Source organism: Triplophysa dalaica, chromosome 12 (genome assembly GCF_015846415.1).
Source record: "Triplophysa dalaica isolate WHDGS20190420 chromosome 12, ASM1584641v1, whole genome shotgun sequence".
In the NCBI taxonomy this organism is placed as follows: Eukaryota; Metazoa; Chordata; class Actinopteri; order Cypriniformes; family Nemacheilidae; genus Triplophysa; species Triplophysa dalaica.
This window is the reverse complement of record NC_079553.1, coordinates 18,313,470-18,338,832: the sequence shown is the minus strand read 5'-3', so window position 1 is coordinate 18,338,832 and position 25,363 is coordinate 18,313,470. Positions and strand designations below refer to the sequence as shown.

The 25,363-nt window shown below is 37.0% G+C and overlaps 2 protein-coding genes across 4 annotated transcripts in view; one reads left to right on the top strand and one right to left on the bottom strand.

The window, feature by feature from the left end:
• Window positions 1-14,391, top strand: part of slc4a7 (solute carrier family 4 member 7) — a 36,282-nt gene extending 21,891 nt beyond the window's left edge. For 2 of the 3 annotated variants that reach the window (XM_056763522.1, XM_056763523.1), the window contains 18 exons: window positions 1,010-1,167; window positions 1,273-1,360; window positions 1,566-1,712; window positions 2,297-2,400; window positions 3,254-3,428; window positions 3,637-3,770; window positions 5,304-5,549; window positions 5,679-5,784; window positions 6,847-7,008; window positions 7,091-7,204; window positions 7,707-7,868; window positions 7,943-8,194; window positions 8,304-8,372; window positions 8,480-8,653; window positions 8,782-8,913; window positions 9,098-9,189; window positions 11,282-11,377; window positions 12,480-14,391. In XM_056763522.1, the coding sequence (XP_056619500.1) occupies window positions 1,010-1,167; window positions 1,273-1,360; window positions 1,566-1,712; window positions 2,297-2,400; window positions 3,254-3,428; window positions 3,637-3,770; window positions 5,304-5,549; window positions 5,679-5,784; window positions 6,847-7,008; window positions 7,091-7,204; window positions 7,707-7,868; window positions 7,943-8,194; window positions 8,304-8,372; window positions 8,480-8,653; window positions 8,782-8,913; window positions 9,098-9,189; window positions 11,282-11,377; window positions 12,480-12,564 (2,496 nt within the window). In that variant the 3' untranslated portion in view covers window positions 12,565-14,391. Of the gene's footprint in view, window positions 1-1,009; window positions 1,168-1,272; window positions 1,361-1,565; window positions 1,713-2,296; window positions 2,401-3,253; window positions 3,429-3,636; window positions 3,771-5,303; window positions 5,550-5,678; window positions 5,785-6,846; window positions 7,009-7,090; window positions 7,205-7,706; window positions 7,869-7,942; window positions 8,195-8,303; window positions 8,373-8,479; window positions 8,654-8,781; window positions 8,914-9,097; window positions 9,190-9,376; window positions 11,378-12,479 lie in introns of all 3 variants that reach the window. The other variant, XR_008908610.1, reaches the window with a different exon arrangement.
• Window positions 14,392-16,875: 2,484 nt separating this feature from the next.
• Window positions 16,876-25,032, bottom strand: dpy19l1l (dpy-19-like 1, like (H. sapiens)). Its single transcript, XM_056762866.1, has 22 exons — window positions 24,692-25,032; window positions 24,142-24,166; window positions 23,968-24,055; window positions 23,722-23,859; window positions 23,491-23,611; window positions 23,083-23,176; window positions 22,884-22,941; window positions 22,712-22,803; window positions 22,347-22,446; window positions 21,751-21,828; window positions 21,428-21,514; window positions 21,203-21,262; window positions 21,028-21,108; window positions 20,815-20,916; window positions 20,656-20,727; window positions 19,815-19,885; window positions 19,526-19,550; window positions 19,289-19,408; window positions 18,927-19,101; window positions 18,708-18,807; window positions 18,476-18,601; window positions 16,876-18,400 (listed from the first exon to the last, which is right to left on the bottom strand). Exons 1-22 carry the CDS (start codon window positions 24,897-24,899, stop codon window positions 18,229-18,231), a joined length of 2,193 nt encoding a protein of 730 aa, XP_056618844.1. The 5' UTR covers window positions 24,900-25,032; the 3' UTR covers window positions 16,876-18,228.
• Between the last annotated feature and the right edge of the window lie 331 nt (window positions 25,033-25,363).

Below are 25,363 nucleotides of genomic sequence, written 5' to 3'. Positions count from 1 at the left end.
ATGGTCAAAAATCTGATAATAATCCACAATGCCTGATATAAACATGCATCTTGTCCAGTAAACAATATTGTTTTTAGTATTAAGACACAGTATTAACACAGACTTCCAGTTTTATTGCGGTATTGATCTGTAAAACAAAGAAAAGAAAATTCTGGGGGAAATTTGTCATGGAAGTGACACATTTCTGTAGGCTTCAGATTGCTACTAATTGTATTAGTATGAAATTCTCACGGTCACATCATCAGCTTTCTTTCAAAGTAAACTGAAACTCTAGATTGACGCTGTTTTTATAGGCTCTGCACTCGTATGGTTTTAGACGAGTGCAAACATTTCTGACCATAAAGAAAACAGATAATATTCATGTTAATGTGCATTTAAAAGTACCTGAGATTCATTGATAGTTTATTTTGATTCTGCACATGATACTGAACTTCATGTGACGTCTTATTTTATTAGGAGTTAAGTGACATGTTCCCATGAGTACAGAAGCCGGTTAGAAAAACGTTACTCGTCAGGAAAATAAACATTTCTCCAGACTGAACTGGTCTTTGTGTTTCACTGTCCTGTGGTTTGTGAAATGTCGCTGCTGTTTCATGGATTGGTTTGTTTAGTAGTTATGCAATATTTTTCCATTTTATCACAGTATTGCATGCTTATGAATATACATACTGTATGCTGTTCTGTTCTGTGGCGTATCTACCCATGTGAAGTGCCATTGAGCATTACAGAAAACCCAACAAGAGTTTTGCAGTAGGTTATTTGGTCTTTTGTTTTAAAATCTTTCTTTATTATTACACAAACACCAAAAGTAAAACAACATTAAACACAGTTCTGTCAGTTATCTAATGACTAGTTGTGGAATGTGGTTCAACTACTTTAGCAACTGGGTATCTGTAGTAAACCACTGTGTATAACCATGTGTATAATAAATAATAAATAAACAAAGGTCAGCACTGCTCTCAACTGCCCCTGACTCTCTGTGCTTATCTGTGATCTCTGACCCGTTAAGGTGGACATGAATTTTATGAAGAAAATTCCTGCGGGCGCGGAGGCTTCAAATGTTTTGGTGGGGGAAGTTGATTTTCTGGAGTGTCCCATCATCGCCTTTATTCGCCTCTCACCTGCTGTTCTCCTCACTGGACTGACGGAAGTGCCGGTTGCTACAAGGTAGCCCCAACACCCTAATTCCCATTCATCTCAATCTGTGTTTGATTGTTTGTTATGCCCATTACATCTTTGTTAACATTTATTTCCTCTTCTCACTCATAACAGGTTCCTCTTTTTGCTGCTGGGACCTTTCGGGAAAGGGCCCCAGTACCACGAGATTGGCAGGTCGATAGCTACTTTAATGACTGATGAGGTGAGCCGACAAGCTCAGAATGGGTTCTGAAGAGATCATGTTCGTTCTCCATGGATGTCATTAAAGACCACATATGCTTTTAACCAAGTTTTTATCGAATCAGTTTAATTTGTTAAAATGTAAGATGTGAAATGTGATAAACATAAGTTGAATTGTATCTCACACTGATGATCCATTGTCTGAGTGACACGATGCATCTTCACAGATATTTCATGATGTTGCATACAAAGCCAAAGATAGGAATGACTTGCTGTCCGGCATAGACGAGTTCTTGGACCAGGTGACCGTGCTGCCCCCAGGAGAGTGGGACCCCACGATACGAATCGAGCCACCAAAGAGCGTTCCATCTCAGGTGAGGTGCCACACTTTTGTAGCTGTCGCAAGAGAAATGGTAAAAAGGTTTGGGCTGAGAATTTTAAAGCGCAGATAACCAGAAAGTTGCTGGTTTGACTTATGCTAGGAGCAAGATTAATGATCACGATCCCTTCAAGAAAAGCACTTAACCTCAGGATCAAGTTAGGTGCCACGAGGCGATTGTCACTGTAGTGAGAATATGGCGTAGTGACCTTGTAAGGGAAAAACTTATTTGTCAATTTCTTTGTTCTGTTGAACACAAAAGAAGATATTTTGAAGAATGTAGGAAAGCAAACCGTTCCGGGGCATTTTTGACGACCATTGTAATTTTTCCTACTATGGTAGTCAATGGTGGCCAAGAACTGTTTGGTTACAAGCATTCTTCCAAATATCTTTCTCTGTGTTCATCAGATTTGGATCAGTCAATGTTTTGAGGGGGTAAACTGTCCCTTTAAGTTGCTGGTATATCAAAGGTGTTATAAAGAATCATGACTTTTGTATTGGCTCCTGACATGTGTGTGGTAACAGCTTAAAACGAATGTGGACTGATCTCTGCTTGTACTTTGATGTTTGTGTTTACAGGAGAAAAGAAAGATCCCTTCTACGCCGAATGGGTCTGCTCCGCTCTCGGAGTCCATCAAAGAGGAAGACCACAACACTGGACCTGAACTTCAGAGGACAGGACGGTGAGAGCTTGTCCAACATCAAGCATTTATTGAGTTCACCCGAATATAAAAATTTGTCACCTACTCTACATTTGGTATAGGATTATTCCTTCTGTGGAACATAAAGGAGATATTCTGAGAAATGTGTCTGTGGTTTTGTGTCCATATAATGGAAGTCAATGGGGGCAGATGTTATTTTGTCACCAGCATTCTTCAAAATCTCTTCTTTTGTGTTCTGCAGAAGAGAGGAAGTCAAACAGGTTTGGAATAAAATGAGTGTGAGTAAATGACGAAAAAAACTTCACTTTTGAGTCAACTATCCCTTTAACATGGCTGATGGGATTAGTTAAATGAAATACATAATGTTGTGCTGGCGTAGCTTACTTTTATATTATGTGTTATTGGTGTCTGGGCTTTGGATCAGTGTGTGTCAAAGCCGAACCCTGCTGAACACACCATTAGGAAGAAGTATTGGGGGAACTTTACATTTGTTTAAGTCTCTTTTGATAAAGAAAACCGACAGAATGGGGTCCTTATTAAACAAGCATTAGATGAAGGGGGTAAAAATGTTTTATGGTGCAAATTTTGTAAACCTTTCATCTTGGAGGCATTGAATTTAGAAGGTGTATTTAACAGCGGAATCCATCCTTTGATGTGAAGCTTAAAGGGCCGGCCAGGCAGGCACTGTTGTGAAAGAGAGCCCTCCATTAAGAGCTGTTTTGAGACCCTCAGAGTGCTCTGCAAATACACATTGACACACATAACCATTAGGACCAAATGAGAAATGCATAGCCTGTATAAATGTTTTTTTTAACTAGATATCATAAATAAGTGGTATATTCACAAAATAACACACTTTCTCTGTCCCACCCAGGATATTTGGGGGTCTGATACTAGACTTAAAACGGAAAGCTCCGTTTTATTGGAGCGACGTGCGAGATGCTTTCAGCCTGCAGTGCTTGGCCTCTATTCTGTTCCTCTATTGTGCCTGCATGTCTCCTGTCATCACCTTTGGAGGCCTTCTGGGGGAAGCTACCAAAAACAACATAGTGAGTTGCTGGCTTTGTTTTAAAAGAGCATTGGAGCACTAAAGCTCTTGGCAGGTGAATCTGAGCGCGATTTAGATCGCCTGCTTAGAATCAAGTAGCTCACTGCTTCCTTCCTCACTCTCTTAATGTAGAATTTTACAGTATGTACTTCTACATCCAAATAATATTTGAAGGTGTTTTTATAGCGGTTTGTCTGTGTTTATTCTAGAGTGCCATTGAGTCTCTGTTTGGGGCTTCTATGACCGGTGTGGCCTATTCGCTGTTTGCCGGGCAGCCATTGACGATACTGGGCAGCACAGGGCCTGTTTTGGTGTTCGAGAAGATTCTGTTCAAGTTCTGCAGGTGAGAAACACTTACCACTTGTGATTTTCCCATTTCAGTGACTTGCGCATTCATTACTTCCATTTTGATAAGTATCTTCCCTGGGAATCAAACCCATAACCTTTTTGTAGCTACAAAAACATAATACTCAATCTGTTGATTTTAGTTTTAAGGAAATTAATAAATTAAAATATTGATTTGAAATATTTTATTAGCTCATTTTTAATGAATGCAGAGAGAAAAATAAGTTTACTTTCAGTTTCAAGGTAACTTGAACAGGCTATTTGGTTTAATCGTTTGTAAATAGAATATCATTTATGTTATTAAAAGTTTTACACTGGGTCTTTCGAAATGATTTGCAGCATCTGGGTTACCATGTGTTATTGGTTTGGATCTGTTGTTAGCTGGGAATATCATACCTTGGAATGTTGCGATTGGCCAATCAGAATCAAGTATTCCAGAGCACTGTGAAATAATTAAATAATCCTGCACCTGCTGTGTGATAAAAAAATCCATGTAGTCTCTCAGCTATATATATATAATATATAATAGCTATAATATAAAATACTCGTATGTATCATGTGAAATGCCTTTTTAAACAACATTTTCACTTTATATTTTTATATGTTTATAGACATAAAGTATAATTACTAGTGTGATATAGTTTGACGGTTTCATCAGATACACGCGCCTGGCCTGAAGTTAACCTCTGGTCTGTGTTTGGTTATAATATAACTGTTTATTTATATTCCTATTTTATTGTAGATTATTTGTTTTAAATTAAATCCACATAACATAAATAGATTCTTTGCGGAGGTCTACCTGAAGTTAAGTTTGGGCCACTTACTGTTTGTTTATGTTGTTGTCACTGAAACCATCTATAATCTATACAGAGTATAGTTTATATAGAGTATAATTATTTTTCATTCTTCACTGCCAAATTGGTTCTTAAACAAGCCAAAGCTGGATCAATGAGCAAATACAGATAAAAAAATTAAAATGATCAAAAACACATTCCAGTCATGTATCACCATATCTAAACTTGTCCGATCCAATTACTGGACGTAAAAATTGTGCAAAATGTTTTACTTTGAGTATATCTTGCAACAGTGGTCTGTTTAAATGTCACTGTTATTTTATTTCAGCATAGATCTGTTTTAAACCATGCTGTTGCGCCATCTACTGGTGTATCAAAAAGTGAGAGGTGTGCCTTGTTACAATGACTCAAGTGATTTTTCTAGAAGCATTTCAAGATTAGAATAGCTTTCCCTGAAACATACCCTGAACAATAATACAACAACAATCTTGTTTTTGTTTGGTATTGTATACTTTGTTTCTAAACCAAGGGTTAGAAGTCAAGGTTGCATTTGAGAAAGCAGTCAAGGTTTTTAAAAACATTTTCCTTTACCAGTACAAATGGATAAAGTGTGTTAAAATAAATTATAAGTGCTTCGAAAAGATCATTATAAAGCCAATAGCTGTTTATTTGTCCATTTATGGAATTTTCATGTACTGATGTTTTCTGTAGTGAAATAACATCCTCTCTCTTCCCAGTGAATTCGGTCTTTCCTACCTCCCTCTGCGCACTAGCATCGGGCTGTGGACAGCTTTATTGTGCATTTTGCTCGTTGCCACAGACGCCAGCTCTCTGGTGTGCTACATCACTCGATTCACAGAGGAGGCCTTTGCTGCTCTTATCTGCATCATATTCATCTACGAAGCCTTGGAGAAACTCTTTCAGCTGGGAGAGATGTTCCCTTTCAACATGCATGACAATTTAGACAATCTCACCTTCTACACGTAAGACACTGTCCTGTATTGCACTGTGGAAATAAAAGGGCAAATGAGAATAGATGAGGTGTCAAAATGTAACAGCTATGCGAATGCTTGAGTCTTTGGAAAAATTATAAAAGTTTTTATTTTTTTCAGGTGTCAGTGTTCACCACCAGCTAATATCACACAGAACATGATCCAGTCATGGAATCAGTCGCGTTTTACTCCCGATAACATTACATGGAGTGAGCTAGACGTGCCGGTAAGAGTTTAATGTCATAGCAGGACTACCCAAAAGACGCTTTGATTAAATATGTTTAAAACAGTTAACATAATAAAAATAAAATAAAATCGTCTGTTTTTAATTTTTATTTAATATTATGTTTAAATATTAACAGTATATTACATTTTATTTGATTTTATATTTTTGTGTTGAAACATGTTGTGTTTTTTTTGTTTATACATATTTTATTATATACAGTGGTATGCAAAAGTTTACACATCCCTTGCATAATCTGGAAAAAACTGAAACTTTTCTCCTTAAGAAAATTATCCAGGTCCTCCACGATCTTTGCTTTTTCAGCATTTCTGGTTATTTTACTCATGTCCAGCAGTAACTGTATGATGTTGAGTTTCCTCTTTTTACATTGAGGACTATCAAGAGACTCATACACAACTATTACAATAGATAGAAACATTCAGTGCTGCCCGCAAAGTCAACACCATTCATTTAAAGTCAGGTGGGTGTAAACCTCTGAAAATGGTTTTGATGTAAAAAAATATGTATATTTAATTTCCTTATTTAAAAATCTTCTCAAGGACATTAGTAAATGAAAAAATAAGCTGTATAAATGAAATAGTAACAATTTGCACCAAAACCATTTTCAGAGGTTTACACCCACCTGACTTTAAATGAATCATGTTGTGAGGAAAGATTGTGATTGGACCTGGGTCATTTTTCTTAAGATCAGTGGACAGTCTTAATGACTCATGACATACAAGAAACCCTTAAACAACTATTACTAAACATGACAACTGTCATTGATTGTTTAGGTAACATCATACAGTATTAAGAATCATGGGCGTCTAAACTTTTGTACTGAGCTGACATTTCTTTAGTGCAATAACTTGCTCATGGCAGGACTAAATTAAAAATGAAACCTTCATTTTCAAAAATCCTCTTAGTTTTCCAAAAGTTTCAGCATTTTCCAGATTCTGCAAGGGGTGTGTAAACTTTTGCATACCACTGTGTATATATATATATATATATATATGTACACAGAATTGATAACATTTTGTTAATTTAATTTCCCCTTTATTAAAGACATGCAAGGAGCTCTATGGCCAGTTTGTTGGTCCTGCTTGCGGACACAGCGGACCGTATATCCCTGACGTGTTGTTCTGGTCTGTCATCCTCTTCTTTACCACCTTCTTCCTGTCATCCTTCCTCAAGCAGTTTAAGACCAAGCGCTATTTTCCCACTAAGGTCAGTGGCTCTGTCCCTTCTGCCTGAGTGTGTGCTGCACAAACAGTGTCAAAATCTGACGATAACTCCCTGTCCTCTGCAGGTCCGCTCTTCCATCAGTGACTTTGCAGTTTTTCTCACCATCATGATCATGGTCTTGGTTGATTATTTGGTGGGCGTCCCGTCTCCTAAATTACATGTCCCGGACAGGTTTGAGGTGCAACGAATGCAATTTTTCACTGATTTAATTTAATAACATGTTTAAACAATTTAGGAACCATGTTTAGGAAATGAATCAAATGTATTTTTCTACTGTTAAACACTTTTAGTATCATCCTTTAGGAATCAGTATTTCGTATGGCAGTAACTTACTGTAATACTGTATGTACGTGTAACCAAAACAGATTCTTGTTGTAAGTGTATAATGATGTGATAAGACCGAAAAGTGTCACTTTAGTTGTCAAGAAACAAGCAGCCAATGAGGTTTAGCTGCTTTTGATCCACCCTGTCTGATTCTGTTGTCTGTTTTCCTAGTGGACTTTGACTGTTGATTTAACCTCGCAATCATGTTTTTACAAAACCAAACAAACCGATGATGTAGGGTTTACAAAATATCCCTACCATCGGTAAAGCCCCATCGAAAAGGTGTTTGTACCTTTAAAGGAAGTTTATGTTTGTGATGAAGGTTAATGTAAACCATATTGTGTTCTGACCTACAGCCCACCTCTAACAAGCGAGGCTGGCTGATCTCACCCCTGGGCGACAACCCCCCATGGACGTTGCTGGCGGCAGCCATTCCTGCCCTCTTATGCACCATTCTGATCTTCATGGATCAACAGATCACCGCCGTGATCATCAACCGTAAAGAACACAAACTCAAGGTTGATTCAACTCTCCGTCCGCTCATATCAGAGCTGTTTAAATCTCTTGTGCTGATGGATTCATTCCCCTGCAGAAAGGCTGCGGGTATCACCTGGACCTTCTGGTGGTGGCGGTGATGCTCGGCGTGTGTTCTATTATGGGCTTGCCCTGGTTCGTCGCCGCCACCGTCCTCTCCATCTCTCACGTCAACAGCCTGAAGGTGGAGTCGGAATGCTCGGCCCCAGGAGAGCAGCCCAAATTCCTGGGTATCCGTGAGCAGAGGGTCACCGGACTGATGATCTTTGTACTTATGGGTTTATCTGTCTTCATGACATCCATTCTAAAGGTAGTTTCATTTTTTTTTAAAGCCTGCTGGATCCATTTTGCATTATTGGAGTTGTATAGTATATAATAAGCAGCACATTTGACAACTATAAATCTATCATTTCCTCTAGTTTATACCGATGCCTGTGTTGTATGGTGTGTTCCTCTATATGGGAGTCTCCTCTCTCAAAGGCATACAGGTTAGTTGAGCATCACCACAGAGGTGATCGAATATTAGAATCTAAATAAATGCCCCAGATGGATTTCTAACAGCGCTGGTTTCGTATTCTTCTGTCATCATGTGTAGTTTTTTGACCGGATTAAGCTGTTTAGCATGCCGGCGAAGCACCAGCCAGATCTGATCTACCTGAGATACGTGCCGTTGTGGAAGGTTCACATTTTCACTTTAGTCCAACTCACCTGTCTGGTGCTCCTGTGGGTCATCAAAGCTTCTGCGGCTGCCGTGGTCTTCCCAATGATGGTGCGTCTATACATGTTATGAATTGAATGGAATCTTATTCCTAGATTATATCTAGAAACGTGAAAATGATTTTGTTCAGGCAGTCAGGTTGCATTTCTTATATTGTTTTTTACTTTTGTCTGTTCTAGGTTCTGGCTCTGGTGTTCATACGGAAGCTTCTAGACTTCTGCTTTACGAAGAGGGAGCTCAGCTGGCTGGATGATCTCATACCTGAAAGCAAGAAGAAAAAGGAAGATGACAAAAAGAAAAAGGCTAAGGAGGTACTTATGCTCTGTGTGTTGCTCTGTTAAACTCATCTAAAGGATGGACTTTTTAATGTTATGATTCGTTTGAGCTCTTTTGTGGATAATATAATACATATATATTACAATTAGAATATGTAGAATTTTTCAGAAAGTTATCAATTTAATAATTATTAATAATTTAAAATATTTGTCTGCCCAGGAAGCACAGTTCATGATGGAGGACGTAGGCATAGAGATCCCCTGCGATGGTGGAAATTATTTAGGCGATCCTGTAAAGGCCATAAAAATCAGGTCAGTGATGTAGTTCATTGTTCACAAATAATGTAGTTTGAGTAATTTTACAATTATTGTTTTGTAGATAATACCTTTATTTGTTTCATGTAAAATCTCTTTCTGTTTTATTGAAACTTTGTTTTGGTCATTGCCCATCCAAAGGCTTATTTGGTAAGTTTATGCGACTTGTTTTCCTCTGAGACAGATCTGATGGCATAGCCTCTGGCACGTCATATGAGGAAGACACAGGCACAGCGGTTGGTCTTTTGTGTATTTGGAGGCGTGCTTGTTCCCTCTTTATGGCTATTGGAGTTAATCATCCATTACGGTTGATTAACGCAGAATACTCAGATTTTAACACAGCCGGCGCTGTATGAGCATGGTCAAGAGTCTCTGAATGCTCATTCATGCTCATACACTGCTCATGCATTTATAGCAGAGGGAATCATTTTCCAATACAGAAAAGCTTAAAGGAATAGTTCACCTAGAAAATGAAAATTCTCTCATCATTTACTCACCCTGTAGTCATTTTAAACCCGTGCAAGTTTCTTTCTTCTGCTAAACATAATAGAAGATATTTAAAAACCAAAAACCGTTGGTCCCTTTTGACTATTGTATGGACACAAAAACAATGGTTTTTGGTGACAAACAATTTTCTAAATATGTTCTTTTGTGTTCTGCAGAAAAAAGAAAGAATATCATTTCATTTCAATTTGACAAAAGTGACAATAATGAAAAAATAATGACTATCCCTTTAAGATGCTTGTTGCTTACAGTTCACCACAGACATGTGTTATTTCATGTGTAAGCAGTGTAAATCTGTGCCCTCCGAAATCTGAACAAAGTCCAACAAATGAAAGGAAAAGTTCACTTTAGAATGAAAACTTTATGATTATTTACTCACCCTCCAAGATGTCCATGTCTTTATTTATAGTCACATTGGAAAGTCACACGTCTGACGTTAATGGGATGTACCGACCTATTGTGAACGAGTGGTGAGAAGGAGCTGGTTCAATTGTTGCTGGATGTTTTGCGAAACATATTATGTTTTTGAGCCAGATTATGGTTTAAATGGTCCTCAGACACGTGACCAACGTGATATTTTATTACGGGAAGTCACGAACGCACAATACGGTTGGGTGCAAGCAGTGTATTTGTGATTAAAAAGTACAATTGTGCATAGAAAATGACTAATCGTTTCGCTGGAAGACACCCTAATTCATTGGCTGGTGTCGCGTTTAGCCATTTAAAGCTAAGAAAAAACTGATATTCGAACCTTCAATCAGGTTGCCCCCCATGAAATCCATTATTTAGAGAAAGATCCGGAAATGTTTTCCTTAACAAACTTGGATTAGTTTCTACATAAGAAATAAAGACATAGACGTCTTGGATGACATGAGGATGAGTAAATAAGCATACAATTTTAATTCTAAATTGAACTTCTCCTTTAACCAGATTCATTTACATTACGTGGCCCTGCATTTGTCAATATCATTTTATTGTATAATGGGTCATATCTGATGATATATGATTTATGTAGGATATTGGACTAAAAATATTAGTTCTCTATTAGCCTGTTGGCGTTGAATTTGCAGTTATCTTTAGATCTCTCAAATATGGGTTGTCTTATGATGATTATATGCAACTCAACTCAAGTCCTTTTTCAAGGATTTGCATTGATTTTCTTTTGTTTGTGCAAGGTCTTCCAATGTAAAATCTGTTGACTTTTGATTATCTGATGTGATAAGGGTATTGGCCTGATTTAATAATTCCAGATGGACTGGAGCAAAGATTTACTTTAAGTACTAACACGGCAAGAAGCAATTAACAATTTGCCCTCGAGGAGTCCTAACATGTGAAGAACTACTTTCCCGTAAAAGCACAATCACAGCAACATTAATCTTTCTAAATGTATCACATTTTAAGTAACATGCAACACAGAGGCTTCAGAATAAGATATGTGAGCTGGGAAGGTTCAAGGTGTTTTTCATGTTTAAAACAATCGGATGGCCATCAAGCACTTTGCTGGTGAAGAGAAAGAGAGATCCAGTCTGTGGAATAGTTGTTATATTTGACCAGCTTTAAGTGCTGTGATGTGTCTTTTCTGCAGTTCTGACCCCTCTGTGGTTAACATATCTGATGAGATGGACAAAACTGCTATGTGGAAAGCTGTTTCCAGTGCCAAAGTATTGAAACCTAGCATCAGGTAGCTATTGATCCTCTAACCTCACTTCTGTTTTTAAGCTCTACTTACGTCACAATACTCTGACTTTCCCACAGTATTCATATCTGTTTTCTCAGTTTTATTACATCTTCTCTTTGTCCTGGGTCTATTGGCACCACATCTAGAAAAAACACCCATGATTTTGAACAGAATAGAGTGCCTTGCAAAAGTATGCATCAGTTTGAGACGATCTGAGAAGGAGAACGGCAGAAAATTGCCAAATGCAGATGTGTAAAGCTTGTCACATCATACCCAAAAAGATTTGAGTCTGTAAAGATGCTTTAACCAACTACTGAGTTAAGGGTATGAATACTTATGCAATGTTGAGTTTTAATAAATTTGAAACTTCTAAGTCACAAATCTGTTTTTTGTTTTGACATTATTGGGCATGGAGTGTAGATTCATGTAAAAAAAATATTTAAAGTAGTTTAAGATAAGGCAGCAACATAAGAAAATGTGAATAAAATGAAGTGAATGCTTTTGCAAGGCACTGTATGTAAACGGTAGTGATCCATTGATATGTAGGAATTTGCATTTTATTTTAAAATGATTTTAAAATGAAATGACAATTCAAATAGTTAAAACTTAATAATGTAAATTTTTTGTGAAAAAATGTTATTTGCTTTCTTTATTTTTTCCACTAGTGAAGTTTTTTATTTTCTTCTATTTCCAATACTTTTTGTAATTCAGGGACAAGGAATATTTCCATTTTAAGAGACATTGAGAAAAGATCACATTTAATTTTATTTTTATAATTTGGCCTGTTATCCTAAAAAAATAATTTAGTATATTAATTTTCATTATTTCCAACAGCCCTTAATATGGAGATGCATTGTTTTTGTAATTCAGGGACTAGGGAATATTTCAATTTTACACTGCTATTTCTTGTGAAAAAAAGGTAAAATATGAAAATCTTTCACTTCCATCTAACTTTGACAGGTATTTATACTGATGGGAAAAATGTCTTCAGTGTTTTTGTTTGTGGGATGCTTATGCATGTTTCTGAAATGTTTTTTTTGTTGCATCCTCTGATTCTAATTCAGGACAAAGTCGTATTTTTATTTATTTTTCTCCCATTTTGTAGCTGTAAAGAGAAGACGGCTTGCATAAGGATCAACCTGGAGGATGATCTGGGGAAAAAATGTGTCGATACAGAAACGTCATTATGAAAGCCAACAGTTGGTCTGTAAAAGTGTGGCTCTGTTCTTTGTGCCCTACCAGCCTGCCCAAATGAAGCCAAAGGTAGACACACGCCCGATAGAGGGCCAAACAATTACTTCCAGGTATTTATCAAAGTTTTTGTTTTAATATCACACAAATGAGCCCTTTTTTATTTTGTATCATTTGTTTTTAAAGTGATTAGAACATAGGGTACATTATGAGGAACCCAGAATCTTAGGTTTCATATTTTATGTTTATTTTTCTCACGATCTAAAGACATGGAGTCTCTTAGATTTAGTTTTACGTGCTTTTTGTGGTACCATGATTTTCAAATGATCACCTTAGACGTTACGAGATCTATTTTTAGTTTGAGTACTGCTTTTAAAAGAATGCACACATAAGGAAACCTCTCATAGCCAGGTGATGAGAGAACCAGCTGGATGAATGACTTTTTTAAAAGTATTATTGTACTTTAATAGTAAACTTTCCTCCAACTGAAGCCCTGACAAATTACTTGAACAATTATATAAAAGATATACTAATCCTTTATTAAAACAGAAATATGAAAATACAGGTGAGATGGCACAGAACGGGAACAAATTCAAATCTTCCAGTCCCTCTGTAGATTAATGTTTAAATTCAGCGTATCAATGTTGCTGACATGTTTTTTGCAATGTATATTGCTGCAGATTGTGTTACGATATCGGTTTCCCCCTTCGTTTTCATGTGTTTACATGGTTTCGTGTTATGAAATGGAATGTTCTATTGTTTAGTAATTATGATTTTTACAATGTGTTATTGGATTAATTTATTAACGGTCATGTAATGGTCAAGTTCACAGAGGCGATAGGGCAGCAGGAAGACTAGTGTTGTTGGTCTATCATTTCTTTTCTTTCCTGTTACTAATGTTACTGTGCACTTTAGGTAGGCTTGCCATCACGGCTATAGGCCTGAAAACAACTTATTTAATGTATCTACTCTAGAACCGTCTCAGGAACCTCCCTTTGCACTCTTTCCCCACATTACTGTTCCTATAGAGCTATTGGTCGCAGCTTTTTTTCACTTTAAGAATGCCTTCCTCTAAGCCCTTTTTTAATTCTTGTCTTTTAATTTGACACTGGACAGAAAAGTGATAGCAGACACTTTTTGTCACCTTTTCTTAAGCCGGATAACATTTTTAAAGGCTACACTTTCCCAATATTTATAGTACATTAAAGGAATTAACTTTTTTATTTTGATATTCTTTTCTGTATATACTTTGAACTGGTTTAGAGTTGGCTTCGCCATGTGTTTACTTATGGATTTCGGTTGCAAAATTGCCAGCATATAGCCTGCCCCATGCTCTTAATTTTGATCAAAAAAGACCTTCATAAATCTCCAACTTAGTATGAAATACCTCTGATTTCTGACTTCTTTTTCAAACGTCTAAATGAATAGGTTTATTCAACACTTTATTCATTCAGTAAAGTTATTAATACCGTGTTTGTCGCTATAGAATAACTCTGAGGAGAATCTTGAAAACAACAATTTACATGTGATCTATTGTCTAGTATCGTCTCAAGACTCCGAACAAGTATTGCTGCAATAGTGTTCTGCTGCTCAACATGTATGTACTCTGTCCTGTATGAAAATGAACTGTTCACTGTTTCAGCCCAGTTCAGAGAGGCATTAACCTTGTGAACTGACCTTATCAAAAAAAATGTAGGAGAGTTTTGGATTTGTACAATATAAATATATATATACTGTATACACACATGGGAGGGAGTCGTCTTTTGTAATGTTGATGAAATTGTTTATTGTTTAAAACTAAAGCAATAAAACTAATGTTTCCGTTTTTTCAGTCTCTTTTCTTTTACCTAATCCCAATTTTTTATTAATTTAAATATGTTTTATTCTTAATTATTACAATCTTTATAATTAGGGGAATTAGTATTAGGTAATACAGCCATATTTCAGCCGTTTTCCTGAATTTACTTTTTATAGTATTTAGATAAAATTATCATTTTAGTTTGTTTCTGAGAACTCCTGACATTTCAATATTTCTCCCAAATTTCAAATAAAAGTATTGTTTCTATTATTTATTTGCCGAAAAGGAAGATATATTATATCTATAATTTTTCATAAGATTCTCGAAAGAGAACAAGTTCATATTCGCTTACAACAGTAGCCTAATATTTCTGCATGTATTTAGGAAAAGTTCAAAAATATTTTTTATGTGATTACCTGGATGTTCATCACAGGTTTCATGTGTCTTGTCATGCTGTCAGTCTTTCACGTTGCTGTTGGATCACTTTGTCACATAAGGTTTGATTTTGTTGAAATTCAACAGAAACTGGACTTGAATGGCAAAAAAAAAAGGTTAAATTAAAATTTGAAAAGGTCTCTTAATTTTTTCCATGGCTGTATGCAGAGGTGTAAAGAGTACCTGAAAACCATACTTAAGTAAAAGTACAGATACCTTGAAGAAAATCATCCATTACAAGTTCGCAAATTCCAAAACAACTTCAGTAAAAGTCTTAGGCCCGGTTTCACAGACGAGGTTTAAGGGTAGTCCCAGACTAAAGTGAATGTGTTACCTGTCTTAACTCAATATAACTTGCGCAGAAATATCTTAACATATCAGTGCCATTGTTTTGTCTCAAGATGCATACAAACAATGTATTCTTCTAAGGCATTTTTATAAAAGCGACATGCATATCATTATTCAATTTAGTCTTAGTCCTTGCTTAAGCTAAACCGTGTCTTTGAAACCGGGCCTTGAAGTATCTGATTTTAACATTACTTTAGTATTTTACTCGTACTGAATGTATGCTCAAAGGAGCACTAGTCCTCAACACTAAAGAGACATGTCAGTAGAAAACTAGAAACCGTTGATTCGTGCGGAGGGCAAACGCATTTATTTTCTTAAATCATAATATGACTGAACACCTTAAAATTGCAGCATATCATGGTCGACACCATAACCTACATCTATTACAAATGCCCAAGTGTCATTTAAGCTCAAGTGCTTAAATTTCCTTCAAAATGGTCTCTTCAATATAACGGATGAATAAAATAATGTGAAATTAAAAAGTCAAAACCTTTTTTACTGGACATGCTGGTTTACCCTCATCGCCAGGTGCAATCATGTCCGCCTTTCACATATAATGGTGGAAACCACCTGACAATGCACTCGTATTCACATAAAGAAGCCACGTTGACAGTTTAAGTAAATTTGGGCAAAATCCACAAGATTATAGTACCTTTAATGCCCTGTAAATGGCAATATTAATTCTTCTGTAACAAAAATAAACTGCTGCATAAATAGATAGGTGCTATGCAAAATTTAATGGGTAAATGCATTCCATTACTCCAAAAGTCTACTGTCAGAAGTGGGATTTGAACCCACACCTCCATTTGGAGACCAGAAATCTCTGAACCCCATGAATCTGGGGCCATTCTGACTGACTGAAGCGATCAATAATGACGTCTCGTGTTTGCTGTCTTTTTCATGTTTACTTATTCTCTGTTACTTCGTCATACCCGTAACACTTTAGAATAAGATTGTGTTTGTTGACAATAATGAACAAAACTTACTTAACATTTAGTATCACTTTTAATATTCGTTCATGCAAGTAGTTGTCATCGGATTATTTTTAAACTTGTGAGTTTATATCAACTCACAAATTTATTTTGCAAGTGATCTTTTCTTCCAGTGCTGAAGTTTCTGCTCATTCTATCAATACATTCAAGTAACTTATATTTATTAAATATTGATACATTAAAGGTGACACAATTGGGGGTCTTCAGGAATAAGTGATTTAATAACGGTCTGCTTTTTCAAAATCACGGTACCGTACCTCTGTGTAAATGTACATCTACACAAAACAATAGGCATGAATCTTTAAATATTATATAAAACTGCTTTTTAAAGTGCTTCACAAAAAATGTGAAGAATGACAACGCAGGACAGAGTAGGGTAGTGCGTGACTGACGTCAAATACATGAGACTGATAGCCCCGCAGATTCATGCGTGATTGATTCTGGAATGACTTCCGAGCCTTGTGTCAACTGATTCAGTTCGTGACCTTCGTAAATCACTTAAAGGCTTCAGAAAGCTAAAGAGAACGGCAACATAATCTGCCTGTCTGAAAGATCAGACAAAAATTAACTAATTTATTTGGAAAAAAACAACAACAGTGAAATGCAAGCCAACTAACCACCTTCCTCTTGCTCTGTAGAAAAATTCATCCAATTCAGTAGAAATTCTTTTGTCAAAGTCATACTGCTGCATTTGCACAATCAGATTCAAAAAGAACTTGCAAAGCAATACGACATGATTCAAATAAAAACGTTTATTCAGAGGAAAGATCCAGAATAGGAAAGGCTTCAGTCCTGCTATACCTTACAGATAAAAAGGACAAGAAGAGTAACGAGTTCCTGAAGACAGTGAACATTCCTAAACCTCTGCATGTACAATTAAAGGAATCTTAATAAAATGTAAAGGACACTTTAGATTTAAAACCAAACAAATAGTACAAATGAATACCTATGGCAGTGAATACTGACTGTATCATTAAGACCCCTAAACCCATAACATGAAGAAAACATATTGCGCAATTCAGTTAATTGCATGTTGCGGTTTCCTTGTTTCATTCCGCTGACGGCTAGGAAATGAGAAAAACGCTTAACACTGGAATATAAACTTCAATACAGAGAGAATGACACTGAAATGTTATGGAATGAAAGAGTTGTACAGTATTGGAATGAAAGAGTTGTACAGTATTGGAATGAAGGAGTTGTAAAGTAAACGTCTGCTACAAACGAAATAATTTTTAAAACGAATTATTTCACAAAACCATACCTTACAATAATACGAAACATTAACCATGATCTCCGCACATAAAATCTTTACATGAAGTAACAAGCAGTTACAGATAAACACTGAAATTGGTCGATTTTAAAAGTAACACTACAAACGGTTCGTTTAAAGGGGTCATATGACGAGAATACGTGTTTTTCTGTGGCTTTGGTGTGTTATAAGATGCATTCTATCTAAAAGCGAATGCTCACCCAGACCTGCCTGAAACGCCTCGTGTAGCCACACCCCCACGAATCTACATCAGTTCGTAGTATGACTTGACTAAGACTAAGTAAGGTGGTCGTACCTGTCAGTACCTGATGTTCCAAATAGGGTAAGAGGCGTTATATTTCCGTCACACTCTTCCAGTATATCACTACGCACTGGTTAACTGGCCAATCTTAATATGACCCCTTTAAATCATAGATACATCTTTTGTTGGTCACTTTGGTAAGACAGCATCTGCCCCAAATTTTTTTTACTTTACATCTCAAAAAGTGAGATGATGATGGTAAACAACGCTGAATTCCTTTCACCTCTAAAAGATAAAACAGCAGCACCCAGGATGGCAAAGATCACAATCATCCTAATACAATAAATACTCACGTTTCAGTAAGTAGATGGTTTAGGGGGAAATGGTGATTCAATACTGACTGACGATCTGCTGTGAATCACCACATTTAAACATCTGTTACAGCTTATCAAAATAAAACGGATTCTAAAGTGTCACAAGCAAGATGCAAGAAAAACAAGAGTGACCTTTACAAAAATAATCACTGCTGTGTGTATACACCATATCAAAAACAGGTTCGACCGAGTAAATAAACTGCTGTTATCTGATATCTTTCGCTGTTTTGGGAACCCGAAGGACTTTATAAATACTGTTGTGAAAGACAGTGGAGAAGTGCGGACGAGAATCCTTAGACATCAAGGTACAAAGTGGCACTTTTCCAGCATTGTGAGAGTCCTCCACATCCCAGATCTCAGGCATACTGCAACCGGGCCTGGAAACGAACACATAAATGTGTGAGATAAAGGATATAATTTATCATTAGGTTTATGAACAAGCAGGTATTTACTTAGTGCGTCTGGTGCACCACGAGTCCTCCAGGATGAAGTAATCCACCTGCAGCTTTATTAAGTTTCTCTTTACAACCTCAGGTGGCTTGCGGCTGTACATGGCATATACCATCTTTGTTCTTTCTCTGAATAACAAGAATTTCAATCACATAATTGGTATCAAAATTTTTTATTTTAGTTGGATCATCGTCTCAAAATTTAAGTAGAAGACTAAGGGAGACAAATATCTACCTCAATCCTGCATCCTCATAGTGCGGATGATTCACGATGGCTCTGTCGGTGGATAGTTTTACACTTGCCATGGTGGGCATAGCACCAGCAAATACAGCATCTAGCCAAAAAAAATACCATTACATAGAAATCACATCCTTCGGCTGTTAAAAAAGACACAGTACATCTTAAAGGTACAGTACATCTAAAATATTGTTTGCTTAGAACAAAATGACTCACTAGGGCTCGTGTTGTCCTTAATCCACTCTAGAAGCTCTTCTTGTGGAAAGTTACTGAATTCTCCTATAACGCCCCACTGACTCTGTAGGTTGGTGACTCCTTGAACTGCCATCATGGACAATATTGCAAAAACTACCATTTGGAGTTTAAGCTTCTCTCCAATCCAGCCAAACAACTGTGGTTAAAGCAAAAAAATTACGGTAAAAAATCACCAGGTGATAGTAACCACAAGCTTGTTTCTGAATTATAAGCTTCTTTCCATTACAAAAAACATACTTTTTAGTGGATGAGTATTAATGTGATATTGTAAAATAGTACGTGTGGGAAGGTCACTGATAAAGAGTGAATGTTTGGATGGTCACCTGTCTTGAGCAGATTAAACAGGACATGATACACATGTGAGGAGTGAGAAACAGCTTCAGTCTCATGATGAGCACAGCCAACACTGCAAACGCCAACAGCTGCAGACTGTGATACACCAGCTAGACACACAACAACACACAACCATATGACCCTGTGTATCTAAGTGTCTCATTCATCTTCATTTAGAATTGCTAACAAAAACGACAACATTCCTTACAATATTAAAGCAATCTTACCACACCCTTCGCCAAAACGTGGGCCCTGAAATTATGAAAAGAAACGTTTAGAACATGCTGTTATTTTTATCCGGCAATTATAAAAAAATGATCTGCAAGTACTTTAACCATTCACCAACATAAAATATGTTTTAAAAAGTATAATTAATTTCTTGACTATAGCGATAATGTTTTAATTATTATAATAACATATATTTTATTATAATTTGGCAACCTAAAAACTGTTCGAAAATAAATTTGAACTGTTGAAATGTAACCAACAGGGATTATGGTGCATATCAAAACTCACTGCTCCGTTTCTTCCTCCTCCGATTTGTCTTTCCTTTCGCTTCTGAGAAACACAATCACGTCTCGTATCATCTGTAGTAAGGAAGTAAATAGGGGAACCATATGAAGGGGTGCTTTGGTATGGAGACTAAACTCTAAACCAGTGGTTCTCAACTCTGTCCCCTGAGATCCACATTCCTGCAGAGTTTAGCCCCAGCTCTGATAAAACACCTGAAGAGGCTAACCAGCGACTTCAGGAACAGACGCATTCAATTTAATGTTCGGGTGCCCAGATTGTTTGGTATATCGCATTAAAGTACAGCGAGAGCGATTCAAATAAGTTCCGAGAAATCTGTACTTGAAATGCTATTGCGGTACTTAAATCTCATAAACTGTTAGATTTGCGCAGCGATGCAACGATGTGTCATGTTTTCTGACTTCTTTAGGATGTTAAACGTGCTGTCTACTCATGCTTAATATGGTCAACTTGTCACAAAACGAGTTGGCTGTATTATGTAGTATTTCTGTGCTCAATAAACTCCCCCAGCGATCGTACAGGTTTCGGGAAGTTTTTTTCAACATTGTTTCGCAACAACTTTTGAATCAGTGAAACTGATGTCTGTGTTTTGTTGACAATGGGTGCGCATGTTCTTTGGTTCAGCCTGCTTTAAATTGAACGCATCTATTCCTCAATATGCCGATTAGCTTGTTCAGGTGATTTATATCAGAGTTTGGGCTAAACTCGTCAGGACCGTCTCGCGGGCCAGAGTTGAGAACCACTGCTCTAAACTGACCAACACCAAATCATTTTGTAATAATTTCATTTAGTATGAATTTGATTATCTAACCAAAACACAACTCACCCATCCAGCAATGAAACCCACAATCAGCAGGTTTATTGGAAGCAGCAGGGTTTTGACATACCGGTAAAGAGTCTGAAATACACAATAAAAAATATTGAAGAGGGAACTGAAAACCAAACAATATGAACAGAATTTACAATATGAGAACACGTGACAAACCTCCGCTTCGAGGAAGTCAAACTCGGCTGCGCATGTGTACATCATTGTGTCGAAATCTTTGTAGCTTGTGAACTTGGATTTGATCAGACTGCTGATATGAGCCTGTAACAAAAGCAAAATGTTAGATGGACTCCTCTGGCTAAAGCAAACCGATGTTCACAGCTAGAGAAAACATCGCCGCATGGAGCATACTGCTGTTTTCATTTTACTCACATCATCTGATGCTCCAACAATCCTTGAGAGCATGAACTTCAGGATGACAGTGGAGACCACCCACGCAAGGCACTGCATGAGCTACAGTCAAAACAACAAAATGAGACGTTACTCGATCCATTCAGTGCTGTAGAGCTCAATTGGCATGATACATCGGTAACTGATGTACTCTTACCCACGTGAGAAGTCCAGGTTTCAATACAGCCGCAAAACAATCCCGGAGAGAAATAATACCCTGAAACAAGAGATCAATATCGGCTAAACCAAGCTATCATTGGTTTCTTCATAGAATGAATTTACAGGTCATGTATTCGGTACTTATTTTGGGTAGTTATGATGGATTGCCACAAATGAACAAATTTAAACAAATCAGCCTTTGAGGTCCATCTGTCCAACTCACCCAGATGGAGACTAGTGAAGAGGCGTAGAAGGACGTCAACAGCATCGAGTTCCCAAACATCAGAAGGAAACAGACGACCAGAGAGATCTGTGAGGTGCATAAAAAATAATAGAACATAAAACACAATAGCACATTAAAATTACATTAAAATGAACAAAAGATGGGTTTCAAATAAACCCCTACATATTGAATACTATTAGCACCTGTGTTGCTAGTTATGTGATCAAACATTTTAAGAATGATTTAAATGGTAGTATTGATTTGTCCTATTTTAGTTTGTTGAGTTGTTAAACAAACAATGATTTCATCAATGAATCAGTTACCATGTGCGTGACCAAGACAGACTGCATTTTCGCAGGGCTCAGATAACCCAGGATATATGTAGCAAAAAGAGAAGCCACCTGTAAAACACATCAACACTCATCACAACTTTCCATTACACATGAAATTGAAAAAGAGAACAAGTATTCCTGAAATATAAATAATGTTTTACAATTTTAAAGGGATAGTTCACCAAAGACCAAAGACCAAAATATTGGGAAGAATGTTTGTCACCGAACAGTTCTGAGGCCCAATGGACTTCCATAGTAAGAAACAAAACTACTATGGTAGTCAATGGTGCCCTAGAACGATTTGGTTTCCTTCATTATTCTAAATATATTATTTTGTGTTCAACAGAACAACAACGTTTATACAAGTTTGAAACAAGTCGTGAATAATGGATGACAGAATTTTCATTTTTGGGGGTAACTGTCTCTATAAGGATGAAACGTTAAAAAAAAAAATATGCTACTTGTCCAACACATCCTCTTTATATAATGAAAGCACTTGAAAAGCAGGAGTATAGATTTTAAGTTAAATAGACAGCACTGATTTAGTTCATGTCACCGGCAGTGGTAACCTTTCTTAGGTCACTCACCTGGGTAAGTAAAACAAACTGTGCGAACTGCCAGGGCAGCATGAAGAACACATTGGAGATACCCAAAGCCATCATAGTATTTCTGCACGGGTTCCTTGTCCTTTTAAAATACACAAATAGCACATTAGATGAAAAACTAGTCTAAACATCCAGTTTAATGGTAAGTACCATAGATACCAACACAAATACAAAAGACATACTAACACTTTTTGCTGAACATCATGTTTTAACACCTGACAGCAGGTGTGCTCTTATAGGCAATAACATCAAACGATCTACAGTCATTTCTAATGGTGGCGTGGATAAAAAGAGCAAGTGTGAAACTTCAGTAACTGATCCAATGATTGCAGTAAATGTGAAGTTACCGCAGGATGTGTGTGAGCAGAAGCATCTGCAGAACCAGGAATGGGTAAGAGAAGCTCTCTCTGAGAGGAGGGGTCCACATGACTCGTGTGCTCTGGGATTTAAAACAAAGACACGACAGCTTTAAATACAGCAGATGTCTGCCAATCTGAGATCTGGAGAACATTATATTACCTCTCCGTGGTTGAAAAATAAACACAAAACTGTCACGGTCCCACCCAGTCGACTGCCACTATAGGAGAATACAAAGGTTTTTTTTTTTCATAAAACTGTAACAGCTCAGATTGACCTTTACTTTCTTTCTATATTGAACAAAGTACATTATTGGCTCTCCTTAGAGATGTATTATCTAGGATAACAAGTGTTTCATTACCTCAGATATGTTCCATAAATGAAGAACAGGCTCATCATTGCCCCATTTAAGACGAACACAAAAGTGACATAAAAATATGCAGGATCTCCCAAACCTGAAGAAAAGTCATAGAAGTTGGTACAAAGATCTGTTAGAATTATCCTCCTTACAAAATAAACACACTCGCTTTAAAAATAAACAAAACCTTTCAGTGCAGGAATAGCTCTCTGTTGGCACTTTTCAGATGTGATAATGAGTGAGAATACATTCCATATAAATAGAGTGCAAACAATTTATAAAGCACACATTTAAATAAAGCATGGCCAAACTGTAAACAGTTTAGGGAGAGAAGATTCTACACATGACAAGATCAGAAAAAAAACAGAAACTCTCAATAGATATTTGTGCCAAACAAAGCTTTTGTGATACCTTCACAGCTCTCCACAGGTTCTTGACCCTCGCCTCTGTTTATGGTCCAACACAACTTGGTAGAGACTCCAAAGAAACTCATTGTGCTGGTGTATGCTCGGTACCAGCTGGCCAAGACCACCTGCAGTACAAAAAAAGACTCTGGAGCGAAGGCAAACACTGTAGCGTGACAACAAGAGATTGAATAAAAACACAGTGAAGATGCAACAGCAGAGTGAAGATACATCTCACCTCAGGGTACAAGTTAAACCTCTTTAGAGTGTTTATCACCAGCGGATATTCAGTGAGTCTGTCGTTCATGATCATGTTAAGACCATCCGCGAAAGAAGGCGCCTCAATGATGGTTTTGAAATATGAATAATAAAGTCCCTAAAGTATAATAATTTACAAGAGACATTAAGCTTTGAGGGATGCCGTCATATGTCATGGCACATATTGTAAATACATATATATTGATATATGTAAAACAATATTAACCATTTCAGTTCGAAAAGCCATCTCCTTCTCCAGCGATGACATGTGTGAGAAGTGTCTGTCATTTTCAAATAGAAGTGAGAGATGATACCTAAAATTTCAAAGCAGTTCATTTATTGTAACAGGAATCTCTATGTGGAACTTTAAGGTCATTTTAAAAGATTTAAAGATACTAACCAGTGTAAATATCCAACAATGAAAGCTGTGAAAAAAACAAACAAGTTAGTTTTGGAGACTTTGCCTCGATCAAAGAGGCTGATCTGTGGCCACACTGGCTCATATCGATTCTGACCGACCAGAACACCGGTGAGATTGTTTACCCAAATGTCCTATTATTAATAATAAAACAATACGTATTATTGTCAACTAACGTTTGTGTTAAATTGTGTTCGTGTTTTAACTGGATTAATAAATAAATTCTGAACTGGAAATACTTGAAATTACACGTTAATCCTCACAATAATGATTGGCTAGTAACTGAAGTGAAGTGAATCAAATTTGATTGGTTACTAGCACACAGTAAACACGTGAGAATTCATGCACACCCTGGAGGTAAAACTGACAACGTTAGTCTGGTGTTATTTAAGAATAATTTTAACCTCTGAAAAAATGAACATTCGACAACTTTTATGTTTACTACATACTGTTATATTATCGATACTGAGAAGAAGATGCTAGATGCTAATATCAACCGTTAGCTACCTAGCGGCTAATAAGCAAAGCCTACCGAGAACCAGGACCGTTATTCCTCTCGTGAAGGCGGATGAACTCAAGCCCAGTTTGCTTCTTATGATCCCAGTAACCGCTCCGTTTTTACTCTGGAAAGACGAGCCTTTTCCATCTTTTCCACGCCTGCTTTTGCCAGACACAGGTTGACTCCTGTCCTTCTCGCTGTTTAGATCCTTTGCGTTTGGTTTTCTCGTTTTAACTACCATTGTTTCACAATAATGTCTCTTAAGAAGGAGCGACAGGAGGTTATGTGTGTGCTAAATCAGTTGTTTCACTCTTTAAAGGGTCTCACATCTGTTACATTAGTCCTGCACAGATCCTGCGCTCTGGGACTTTACAGATCTGTTGAATGGAGCGGGCATCGCCCCCATCTGGACGCAGCGCTCAACAGTGAGAGTGAGTAACCATGGCAACGCATTTAAATGACCCGAGGTATAGAAGACCTCCTGATCACCATGGCAACGTCTCTTTACCCGCACATGATCGTACATTTACATTGAATTGATACGAAAATAATACAACGGACTCACCTACACACCAACCGCTACGATTTATTAAAGCAACAACCTTTAGGAAAATAAACAATGGTCTTGTGATTGTAAAAGATCAAAGTTTAAGAACTTTCGTCCAAACCAATGTTGGGAGAATATTTGTCCCCAACTCACAATGT